Source organism: Penicillium waksmanii, assembly GCF_028829765.1.
Source record: "Penicillium waksmanii strain IBT 27052 chromosome Unknown utg000004l:1.0-5674109.0:1.0-5678898.0, whole genome shotgun sequence".
NCBI classification, from domain to species: Eukaryota; Fungi; Ascomycota; class Eurotiomycetes; order Eurotiales; family Aspergillaceae; genus Penicillium; species Penicillium waksmanii.
Window position 1 is genome coordinate 3,222,718 of NW_026643251.1, and position 11,825 is coordinate 3,234,542.

The 11,825-nt window shown below is 51.4% G+C and overlaps 5 protein-coding genes across 5 annotated transcripts; 3 read left to right on the forward strand and 2 right to left on the reverse strand.

Annotated features, from left to right (window-relative positions):
• Positions 1-256: 256 nt before the first annotated feature.
• On the forward strand, positions 257-1,483 carry N7481_004007 (proteasome regulatory particle lid subunit RPN11; the record flags this gene model as incomplete). Its single annotated transcript, XM_057263226.1, has 4 exons — positions 257-325; positions 425-678; positions 743-1,278; positions 1,335-1,483. The coding sequence occupies 4 exons, from the start codon at positions 257-259 to the stop codon at positions 1,481-1,483; spliced, it is 1,008 nt and encodes a 335-aa protein (XP_057124887.1).
• Positions 1,484-1,775: 292 nt separating this feature from the next.
• On the reverse strand, positions 1,776-2,651 carry N7481_004008 (uncharacterized protein; the record flags this gene model as incomplete). Its single annotated transcript, XM_057263227.1, has 1 exon — positions 1,776-2,651. The coding sequence occupies one exon, from the start codon at positions 2,649-2,651 to the stop codon at positions 1,776-1,778; it is 876 nt and encodes a 291-aa protein (XP_057124888.1).
• Positions 2,652-3,485: 834 nt separating this feature from the next.
• N7481_004009 (protein translocase subunit TIM50) lies at positions 3,486-5,194 on the forward strand (the record flags this gene model as incomplete). The annotated part of the gene is made up of 3 exons (XM_057263228.1): positions 3,486-3,758; positions 3,838-4,545; positions 4,604-5,194. The coding sequence occupies 3 exons, from the start codon at positions 3,486-3,488 to the stop codon at positions 5,192-5,194; spliced, it is 1,572 nt and encodes a 523-aa protein (XP_057124889.1).
• A 403-nt stretch (positions 5,195-5,597) lies between these two features.
• Positions 5,598-7,899, reverse strand: N7481_004010 (putative C6 transcription factor; the record flags this gene model as incomplete). Its single annotated transcript, XM_057263229.1, has 5 exons — positions 5,598-6,019; positions 6,085-6,220; positions 6,279-6,660; positions 6,720-7,157; positions 7,232-7,899. The coding sequence occupies 5 exons, from the start codon at positions 7,897-7,899 to the stop codon at positions 5,598-5,600; spliced, it is 2,046 nt and encodes a 681-aa protein (XP_057124890.1).
• Positions 7,900-8,437: 538 nt separating this feature from the next.
• N7481_004011 (F-box domain protein) lies at positions 8,438-11,364 on the forward strand (the record flags this gene model as incomplete). The annotated part of the gene is made up of 3 exons (XM_057263230.1): positions 8,438-8,598; positions 8,689-10,845; positions 10,884-11,364. The coding sequence occupies 3 exons, from the start codon at positions 8,438-8,440 to the stop codon at positions 11,362-11,364; spliced, it is 2,799 nt and encodes a 932-aa protein (XP_057124891.1).
• Positions 11,365-11,825: the final 461 nt, after the last annotated feature.

The window sequence follows — 11,825 nt, forward strand, 5'->3', positions numbered from 1 at the left end:
ACCGCCTTCGTCAGTCGAGCTCCCAGCCGGACTGGTTCTCTGACCAAGCATCAACAAGAGTCCTCCAACATCAGTCCTCAAGGTTGCTAAAGTAACTCACTTACTTGCCTGCAAAGTTTGAATTGCATCTTATTGCTGCTCTTCCGTGACGAACTCAGTTCGACAGAGACCGATCGACCTTTTGGGAGCTTCCATCTAGGAAGCTATCTCTCTCATCACTCCTTCTACAACCTTCCACTCATTGTGATCAGCCATCATGGACCGCCTCAACAGAATGCTGCAGGCCGCACAGGGCATGGGAATGGGAAGCGCTGCCCCCGGTGGTGTAAGTGATCGGAAGCCGTGGCTACTCGCCATTTGTCCGCCCTCCGAAGCTGCTGCTATCAACGAGCAATGCCGATTCTAACTCGCAATCTTCTTCTAGGACACCCCGAACCTGATTGATAACTCCGAAACCGTTCATATTTCCTCTCTGGCCCTGCTGAAGATGCTGCGACACGGCCGCGCAGGTGTTCCGATGGAAGTCATGGGTCTGATGCTGGGTGAATTTGTCGATGAATACACAGTCCGCGTTGTGGATGTCTTTGCCATGCCCCAGAGTGGTACTGGTGTCAGTGTCGAGGCCGTGGATCCCGTATTCCAAACCAAGATGATGGAGATGCTCCGGCAAACGGGACGGTATGTTCTATGATCTGCATTTGCGGACACTGGGAGAACTGTGCTAATCATGATGAAACAATAGGCCAGAGACTGTCGTTGGATGGTATCACTCTCACCCTGGTTTCGGTTGCTGGCTTTCATCCGTCGATATCAACACCCAGCAATCTTTCGAACAACTCACCCCCCGCGCAGTGGCCGTCGTCGTCGATCCCATTCAGTCGGTGAAGGGCAAGGTTGTTATTGACGCCTTCCGCCTTATTCAGCCACAGACCGTTGTCATGGGCCAGGAGCCCCGTCAAACAACCTCAAACTTGGGTCACCTGAACAAGCCCTCAATCCAGGCTCTCATTCACGGCCTAAACCGTCACTACTATAGCATTGGAATCAACTACCGAAAGACCGGCCTGGAGGAGAATATGCTGATGAACTTGCACAAGCACGTATGGACCGAGGCCCTGCAAATGAACGATTTCCACGAAGACGGTCATCACAACGTGGAGCAGATGAAGCAGCTCGTTAGCCTTGCCGAGGGCTACGAGAAGCGGGTGAAGGAGGAGACAGAGCTGAGCAAGGATCAACTGAAGACACGATACGTCGGCAAGGTTGACCCCAAGAAGCGTATGTGTCGTTCGTCTCCATTGACCTTGTCATAACATGCTAACCTTTTTATTTAGACATTGAGGATGTCAGCCAGCAATTGATCGAGGACAACATTGTCGCCGTGTCCCGCCAAATGATTGATAAGGAAGCTTCAGTAGCCCGGCAATCAAGCTCGAAAGAAGGCGCCAACGGTACCAACATGGATGTGGATGAGGAACTCTAGATGGAAGCATTTGAAACCTACATGCTCTAATTACGAATATTTGTTTTCTTCTTCTCAGAGGATCCATCTATGCTTTATACGAAGAATGAGGAATCTACTCTCTTGAAACTCAAAAGGTAAACCTGGGAAATTAATACCTGGGTACGATAAATCCTTGGACCGTAGATTGTCTAAATGTGGATCAAGAATGTATTGAGTTCGAGCCACTCTATCAACGCCGCGCAATGTATATGTAAACTAATTAAAGTCATGTCACGTCCAACACCGATTGCAAGTGATGTGCCAACGGGCCTCATGTCTCCAGTCTGACGGCCTGGAGTGTGGTTGTCAAAGTGTCAACGCAGAGCGGTATACTGGCCCGCAAACCATCAATGGCAGCGTCTGCTGGATCTTCCGCTTCTGGGACATAGTTGTCCTCGGTGTCTGTCCAGCCTCTCTCCGGGCCCCACAAGACCTTCTTGTTTGCCATCTGCGTCTCCTGCAGTAGCCGTACCATCAGATCACCTGTCTTGCGCACGGAGGGATAACCATCAAACTCCACCTGGACTGAGGCAGGGAGGCGCTCAAGGATTTGCCGCATCAAATTGCCCGCAAATTCCGTATAGTACTCTTTCGAGACGCGGAACCCCTCGAAGATTGGCTGCGAAGGGTCACACTCTATGAAAATCTTCAGTGTGCGCGTGTGAGCCATATCGTGCAAGCCAAGTCCCTGGTTTACAATCCATGACCGTGGTGGTGCAGTCCAACTATTGCCCAAAATCAACTCTATTGTGGTGACGGACGAACGGTGACGACGTGGAAGGGTGCGAACGGTCGGCCGGCGAGAGAAGTCTTGCACGGGGAAGAGTCGGAAGATTTGGGACGAATAGAACATATGACTGGCCTCATCGTGAATGCGATGTGAGGTAAGAAACAGTGCTATACGATGCGATGTCGGGGCGACATGCTTGCTTTTCTTCGCGGAGGAGCCGACGGTGCCTGCATTTTTCTTCGCGCCACTCTTCCGGGTTGGTGTGAAGAGAACGAAATGGTACACGCGCAGGCGAATTTCGGATGGCAATTCGAGGAAAGGGAATGGTCCTCGTTGCGGTTCGGGCTCAGGCTCCAGCTCCAACTCATATGATAACTCTGGTTCCTCGATGGGCTTTCGCGTCTTCTTGGGGGCCATGTTGAGGGGAAGGGAAAAAAAAAGGGAGAGGCGAAAAGATCTATAAGTACGCGGCACGGGATCTAAAAAGATGGAGGGAAAATTTCATGAATGATTGCATTCTTCGCGGAGATTGGAGTCAAGTAAGAATATCAACATGAGACTCAACCTCGTCTGCCATTCACTTTGGCAGTTTTGAACAAAGAGAAAACTTGAAAGTAAGAAAAATAGGGGACTGTTTCCCACAATTGGAGCTGTAGCTTCACTGGAGGCCTTTGCTGCGGCTCTTGGATGTGGGAAAAGAAGAAACTTCTTTCGGTCTCCCCAGCGATTTCAGTCCAACACGCATAGAGAAAAGGCGTGTTGGGTCAAATTATTTGCCGGGTGGACTTTCATAACTGAGGAAAGGAAAGAAACCGACGATTCGAATCGCCATAAAACGGGACTGCTACGGTGGTCGACAGTGGCCAGTTAGGCAACAATTAGTGACTAGTTAGGTTACTACTAACTATGTAGGGTATTGGTTAGCTACTGACGTAGCCGACTGCGTAGAAATATCTTAGTCTTTCCGAATGGGATTCAATTGAAGATGTGAGTCGAACATAGGATAATAGAAGCTTTATTTTCAATTTCTAGCGGATGTTAAAGTACAAAAGTAGCAAAGGTATCGTCCCTTGCTACTCCAAACTACGTTCTGTCGATGCATAAACTGCGCAACAGGCCCCTGTAGGTCACCCGAGCCACGCGCCTGACTTTTCTACGGGAAACTCGACCCGCCAGCCCCAGGATCGAGAGACCCAGCAGGACATTTTTGTTTCCTGTTCTTCCATCACTTTACCCTTTCACTCTCTCGTCATGCTGAGTCGTGCCGTTCTGCCTCTGACGAGGCCCAACGTCCTCGCCTCTGCCTTTAGGGCCTCTTCGGCCCTGTCTGCCCAGCGGCCCCGGTGGTACGCTCAGGGCAAGGGCAGTACGCCGTACACTCTCCCCGAGTCTATGCAGTCACAGGAGTCCAAAACGAAGAAGCGCAAGGCTACAAAGGATACCCAACCCGCACAACATGCCGCGGAACAACCCGAGTTCGATACTAAGGCTCAGCCCGAGACTGACGCGGAATCTACCAAACCCGTGAGCTACCGACACCTATCTGCATTGCAATTTATCAAATTGAATTGGACCTCCCTTTCTAATCTGTTTTTGCCTATAGTCTGAAGCCGAAGAATTCCCCTCGAAGCCGCTCCCTGACCTCACCCAGGGTATCCCATCGACACTATTTGCAGAGCTCGAAGGCCGTTCCAAGAAGTCACAGCTCAACCTCACCGAGGATCCAACATCAGAGGAATATAGCGAGGAGAAGCGAGGGGGTGGTGGTGAGATCCCCAAGGGCGGATATGAAACATCTATGGATCGTCGCAAGGCCCGCATGGCCAACATCATGTACGCCGTGATGCTGGCCGCCGGTGTCGCTGGAATAGGCTATCTCGGCCGCAACTGGGAATCCGATGAGGAGGAGCGCGCTCACCCTCAGCAACCATCTGGATGGGGCTTGGGTTCCTGGTGGAACCGTGCCACGGCTCGCACCAGTGATCTCACCAGCTACTACAAGGACCCTGCCTTCCCTAAGTTGCTTCCGGATGAGGACCCTGCCATGCGCCAGCCCTACACCCTGGTGCTCAGTCTTGAGGATCTTCTCGTTCACAGCGAGTGGAGCCGTGAGCACGGGTGGCGCGTTGCGAAGCGTCCTGGTGTCGATTACTTCCTTCGCTACCTCAACCAGTACTACGAACTCGTTCTCTTCACCACCGTGCCCAGCATGATGGCCGACCAGGTTCTCCGCAAGCTCGACCCCTACCGTATTATCCGCTGGCCCTTGTTCCGTGAAGCTACCCGTTATAAGGATGGCGAGTATATCAAGGTATGTTCGAAGTGGCGCGCATTCCAGCTTTCGATCTTACTGACCATATTTTTACTAGGATCTGGAATACTTGAACCGAGACCTGTCGAAGGTCATTCTCCTCGATACCAAGGAAGAGCACGCCCGCCTGCAGCCTGAGAACGCCGTCGTCCTGGATAAGTGGACCGGTGACCCCAAGGACAAGACCCTCGTCGCTCTCATTCCCTTCCTGGAGTACCTTGCCGGTATGGGTGTGGAGGATGTCCGACCTGTGTTGAAGTCGTTCGAGGGTACTGTCATCCCCGCCGAGTTCGCCAAGCGTGAGAAGGCCATGCGTGAGCGTTTCGAAGCCGATCTTGCCGAAGAGAAGAAGAAGAAGCCTTCTCTCTCCATGGGCAGCCTTGCTGGTGCTCTTGGCCTGAAGTCTGGCCGTACCATGGATGGCGAGGTATCTCCCTCCGAGGGTCTGGCCCAGGGCAAGATGCTGTGGGATCAGATTCGCGAGCGTGGCCAGAAGAACTACGAGATGATTGACCGTGAGATCCGTGAAAATGGCGAGAAGTGGCTTGCTGAGATGGCTGCCGAGGAGGAGAAGGCTCGCCAAGAGCAGATGGCCAGCATGAAGGGCTCCTTCACCGGTGTCTTTGGCGCCGGTGGCGGCAAGGAGTAAGCTTGCTTGAAAGACCCTACTTACTTTTCTTTGGTTCCTCCCAACTCCTCGTCGCTGCGAATTGTTTATTTGTTGTCATTTATGGGCAAGGGCGGGGCATTAGATGGTTTCTTGGGTTTGTTCTGATCATTCCATTTCACCGGAACAACTTGTAAAATAGCGTTTGGTGTCCGATTCTCTTGTTGTTTCTCGATGTACAAAATTTATAAGTCAGATGTTTAATTCAAAATCAAAAAAATCAGATTGATAGACTGGATTAGTAATGAATAGACAGGGTTCCAAGTCAAACCCCCAGGGTATATATATACGTTGTTTGTAGCTTGTCATTCTCAATAGCGTACACGCCTACTACCAACCCCCCAAGCAAAACTGGAGAAACCAAAATTTTGATTAATCGAAAGCTTCAAGACAGGTTGACATCTTGAAAGACAGAAACATCCCAGATGCCTGTCATGTCGAATGGGAAGCCGTCCATCGTTCCGAATGTATTGGAGATAGACATCATGTCGTCCACAATGTCATTGTTGGTTTGCGTCTCGGGCAATGAAATTGCGGCTGGGTTGACCAGGCCGTTATCGGCCAGCGAGGCAGCCATGCTATCCTGGTCCATTGGGGCTCCAGTCCCCGGGAGCCTGTGCATGATATGCTCACAGTGGTCCAGGCACATGTCCGCAACTTCCCAGTCCTCCTCTTCTTGAACGCGACGTAGGACAGTGCGGAGGGTCTCAACGTTGGAAAGACACGACCGAGCTACTTCAGTATCATTTGTCTCTAGAGCGCATCGGACGAGGAGGGTCGCAGTCGAGGTCAGGTGAAAGGCACTGTCTGAAGAGATAGTTAGCTCCTGGGATTCGAGAAGGAGTTCATTGGGCAGATATGGGGTGCCATACAAGGGAGCCAGAACTCCTTGAAGTGTTCTTTGCGCAAAGATGAAATAAACCGCACGATATCCTCTGCCGATTTGCGACACTCTGTCTGGAAATACCGACGAGCTTCGGGGTTTTCAGCTTCCGCATTGTTGACCTCCTGTGTAAAAGATTGTGAGCCTAACAACTATCAAAATCATCGTTGAGGTACTACTTACATTCAGCTCGACTCGGCTGATGAGCATCTTTACGGCCAAAAAAGCAAGCTGCAAGCTGCTTGACGCATGTAGCTGATCCCCACGGTTTTGCGTTGGAGACCGAAGCCAGTCAGGTAGAGAGTCCTCCCACAAGTCTAGATCAGTTCGGATTTGTCGCAGTTTCTTCGAGCTCTCGCGCGCCAGTTTTACTTGCAGGCCATAGACCAGTGGAAGCAACTCGCCCAGAATTTCCGTCAACCTGCAGAGAGCGATATGGCAACGAGCCGCACGCACGCGCTCGGTACTACGAGCATGAGGGGGTACCAGACTATCGATAGTAGGCAAGGGTACATCGTATTGAGACTTCGCAATCTGTGGTGGGACACCGTGACCGAAACTTCCCCTGTGGAATACATTAGTACATAATAAACCAGATAATAATTGCTGTGCAATATTTCATACCATCGATCATGAATCACAACTCCCCACCAAAGACGAATGCGCTGGTCTTTCTCTTGTTGGGAGAGCTTCCACAAGCATGGATCTCGGTTCAATCCAAGGCAGTTTGCGAGTGAGAGCATTCGTCCACAGCTAACGGCATTTCCAGTCATGGAGAAAATCGGCCGCCCCGTCAGATCAATCAGCGCAGCACTAATGGTCGAAAGACCAGGTGCAGAAAACTCCTCGTGTAATGCAGCGACTGTCATGTTGACGGCGTACCGGACGTCAGGCTTAGGGTGGCACGCAAGCTTTGGAGTATGCTTCCAATAAACAAGCGACATGGAGTAAACTTGGCAGAGTAAGGAAGCTGGCGGATCCTCCAAGCCCTCGGTAATGTAAGACTCCCAGAATGCCTCGCCGTCAAAAATAGGGAAAGCAACATTGAAGCGGTCGATGAAGCTGGCGGGAGGAAAAAAAAATAGAGTCAGTGCCCAAATTCTAGCAGAAGAGCTTTGCCATCGGTTATTACTTACAGTCGCACAAGATCATGTCTAAATGGACCTAGTATCTGCTCCAGAATTTCTTTCTGGTTCTCGCCCGGAGGAACTCCGCGCCGCATGCCTTTCCTCCGACGGGAGATAGTAGTGTAGAGGACGGGCTTCCTGGGATCACTCGAATAGATATTGTATGGGTTGTTACTGGGCTCTTCGGAGAGGGTGGTCCGCTCAGGAGGCATGTGTTTCTCAATGACCTGCGCGTCCTCCGCCACCATAGGTCCGACGATGAGTACTGACTCATTATGGGGATCCTCGTCTTTGCGCCGCCCTGAAGCAGACGAAGTCGTACCTTGCGGACTAGGTCCGATGGGTGATTGATGCGAATTGGGATCAGGACTGCGCTTGCGTTTCTGACCTGGCATAGGATCGACTGGGGACGGTCCTGCGGGCCATGGCTTGGATTCTGATGTGCTCAGGACCAAGGCATTCTCCTGGTTCTGCTCCTCCTGATAATGACAATCGGCCCCCTGCACACGACACAGCAGGCAAGACTGACCAGGGATATCAACCGTGCATCGGGACTTGCGCTTGCGACAGAGATCACAGGCACGAACTTTGTGGGATCGGTAAGGTCGCGCACCGGCGTTGAACCCAGGCGAGGGCAATTTGGAAGAGGTATTGACTTGAACGGTTGCAGGCGACATGATGCGCAACCCAAGTATGTACTAGCTGCCGACAATTGGGGGAGGGGGAATGTAGGAACAATCTGGGGAAAAGTTCCCGGGGAGTTTTCGGAGTCGGCCGATCTTAGTTTGTCAAAATGAGGGGTACCCGGCCGACTGCGAAGCGTAATTAGCGATCGGGGGATCTGGGGGCGAAACGGTGCGAGCGACCGTGGGTCAAGGTGAGTTAAAGTGCATGGCGCGTGACTTTTGACGATGTGTTCGAATGGAGAGAGGGAGAGGAGGAAGCTGGAAGGTGAATCAAGGTGATCTAGCGATGTCGGATCGGCCCTGCCCAGCCGCAACTTGCCAATTTGCCAATTGGAAGCTGCAAAATGTTGGAATTGCAAATTTGCAGTTACCGTTTCCCGCAGTTGGCCCGATCTGCAAATTTTCAAAACTGGCGGGAACGGCAGTGCAAATTTGCACATTCAAGACCGCATTGTAAGACCCTGGAAATGCTGAGTCATTCCACGTGCATTTCTATAAATAGGAATCCAAGCGATCGACGAGCGGCGTCATGTGGAGAGGTTGGGACGCACAGCCACTCTCCAAGGGCATCTTCAACTCGGATGCCGCCAATTCCGCATGTCGTGGATCGCTGGTGATCATGGAGGAGGATGCCTCTTCCCCACGAGAGACCGGCGTCTTTGACCGGCTGCCGCCCAAAGTAATCGAGCTGTAAGTATCTTGACCCTTTGTTCTCCGAGGCTGCTGTGCTGCTGCTGCGGCTGCGGCTGCTACGTGGAATGCGTGATCTGACGACCCCAGCATTCTTTATGCCGCCGATGCGAATACCTTTGCCTCTCTATCTCTATTAACGCGACAATGGAGGCGATCATCAGAATCACCAGCACTGTATACACATCAGTTGTCGCGTTGTCCCTCCTTTGCTTGGGCGCGGGGCACGACTCTCACGTCTGGTGAGACGGACAAGGACAGCCTATCCACCCTCAAGCACCTATTTCAGGAAGAAATCAGACGAAATGCCTTTGACGTATTTCTGCGACCCCGTCGGACTCTGGTCCGCTTAATTTCAAGCTCAATGAGCTCGTCTACCGCCTTCCCCCAAGGTGAAGTATTTCGTTTCTCTTTCTCAGCAAATGGCCATCTGGTACTCTGCATCAGTTCATCCCGCATCGTGATCTTGGACTTGGCTGCAGATTCGGTGACTTTAAAATACGAATTAAAAACCCGTCGCCGACCTTTGGGGGCTACCATTCACAATGATGGCTCTCTCCTTGCGGTATTGTCATCTACACACAAGATCAATATCTACTCGCTCTCGGATGAAGACGTGAAATTGATACAGACAATTGCACTCAATGATGCGCCCCGTGACTTAATTTTCTCCCCCACAGGAAGTGTACTAGCTTTGTCCTTTGGGGACTGTATCGAAGTACATTCCGTCGGGGAAGCAGCTCTACCGACAGAACGTCGAGCAGCTCGTTGCCCACGAGTCGATGCAATCTCATTCTCCCCAGATGGTTCCATGGTGCTTGGATCGCCAGTGGACCCCGAACTAGATGGCATTGTGACAATCACAGCTCCGTTCTATACCGAACCAGGAATCGACGCAACGCCCCAAGAAGTGCAAATGCGAATGTGGACAACACAGATCCTATTCCCAGAAATCACGCCTGGCTTCACACATGCATGTCTAATAGATGGCCATGACGAATCAGATGATAGCTGGATCCTCGGATACGATATTCAACTGGCAGCTTTCAGAGCAATCAAAACTAACAATGTTGGAATGAGTGGTGTCTACTTTGCCAGCCCATTTTCGGCAGAGGAGCCACGAGAAATGCAGCCCATTATGCTTCCTACAACAGATGAGGCTGGCGAACTTGCTGCTTTGGGTTTTCAAGACTCGGAAGTATGGGTTTATGGCATACCGAAGCGCCTTGATATTCCTTCAACAAGTTCGACTCCTGATCCAGATGAGAGCACGGAAACTCGTTTCAGTGGTGATCATCATTATGAGGGTCGATCTCCTCCACGTGATAATTTGGTGCAGTTACACAAGATCATTCAACAGCCTAAGGCATTGATTCGTGGCCGTCAAGTAACTGACATGCACGGTATGACTGCCGCTAAATGGGTACACTCGACAGAGAAAACGACCTACCGACGTCGATTGGTTACTGTGGCACCGGGTGGTGTACGTCCACAGTTATTTGGCGAAGAGGATGTCCCCGTGGACGGCGGACGCATGCTTGTCCTGGACTTTGAGCGTTCGACTGCCAATGGCGAGGAAGTCGAACTTGATATTGAAGTTGGAGAAACAGAAGCAAAAATGCTGATGGAGCCAGACTCGTCCTTGGATACGGAAGTCGAGCTAGAAAGGAGAAGAACTCGCTTGCACCGTGGTGATACTGACTCGACGGCCCTCAGTCACCGACCTTCACGAATGCATCCACGGTCTACAAGCCAGACATTGGTACCCATCCTTCGTCGCAACAGTCTATCTGTGCCTATATCACCCGAGGAAGTCACAGCGGGGAATGTGCCAGAGATTCCCTATGATAACACCCTGCCACGCTCCCAAGATACACTTCACCGGGCTGCTACAGCCGCAGCCTCAACCCGGGGAAGGTATGACCCACGGTATCGTAATGTTCCCAGCCGCCGTTACGTACCCCATGAAAGTGACGCCGACAACTGGGTACCACCGCCTCCCCATACAAGCGCGATGCCGATGGACCTTTGCCAGACCATTTACGGCAAACTCTTCTTGGTAGCACACCGGGTAACAATCTTCGGTCTGATGACTCGGCATCCCAGCAAATACAGAGAGCCCAAACTGCCCGTGTTCCACGACCAACCTCAGAGGATCGCCCACGCCCACAATCAGCCATCCTCCAGCGACTGGGCCCCATTTCTATACGCCCTGCAAGAGCTCGACGAGAGTCTGGTGCATCTCAAGTTGATGGCCCAGCCCAGGATCATATTGATGTTCCTAGATTGGATGTTTCCCAAGCTTCGCAACAAATTCTTGTCACGGAGAGCTCCCCAGTCAACACTTGGCCTCGACCCCAAACTGCAGGACATGTGGTTCCAATCGTGACGGGTCAACATCCTTATCTCCAACCACTTCCGCAACTAGCAGTTCACCCAGCCGAGGAGGCCACCCGAGAACCAATCATGCCTATGCCTTCACTGGGAGCTACCATGCTCGGGGAGGCCTACCTGCCATACTCGGTGTCATCTCCGAATCTGCTCCACATCCCGCAACCAAGTGGTAATGCATTGGACATTTCAGCTGCGGAGGACGAAGCGCAAATACCGGAACGACAACGATCTTTCCGCCGGCGGGTCTCGACAGAGCCAACCAGCCTACCGCCCTCCGAGAATGTAGAGTGGCGGCGGCGCATCGAGGATTGGAACGAACATACCATCCGGGAACGAAGTCGGAAACGACGAAATAAGTGCATCATTATGTAGCAAGCGTTTTGTAGCTGTGTCTAGACAGACCATTATACCCTCGTTAGAAAGTTCATAACATGTTGAATAAAAACTGCATCAAATCTCTTCCTAATCTTGTTTTGTTGTAATCTGACCCTTGTATGGAATTGCCTGGTTTTCCAAGATTCCTTTCGGAAAACAAGTCTCATGACAAGGAAACCCTGCATAGCACCTGGGCAGCTACAGGTTTATGAGGCCGGTATATGGGTATGGATGCATTAATTGGTGCAGAATATTCAATTGTGACACCCGGGTATAAAGTCTACACTCTAGGAAAAATACGGGAAGAAAATTCTAATGAACTCAGTAGCCATAGACCAGAATAAAGCGATATTAGCAACTTCCAAGCTAGCAAAGACTGAGGCGTTCAAACTCGAATTATTGAAAGCAACGCTGCGAAGTAACCGGAGTCATATCAAGGTATTTCATAACTTCCAAAA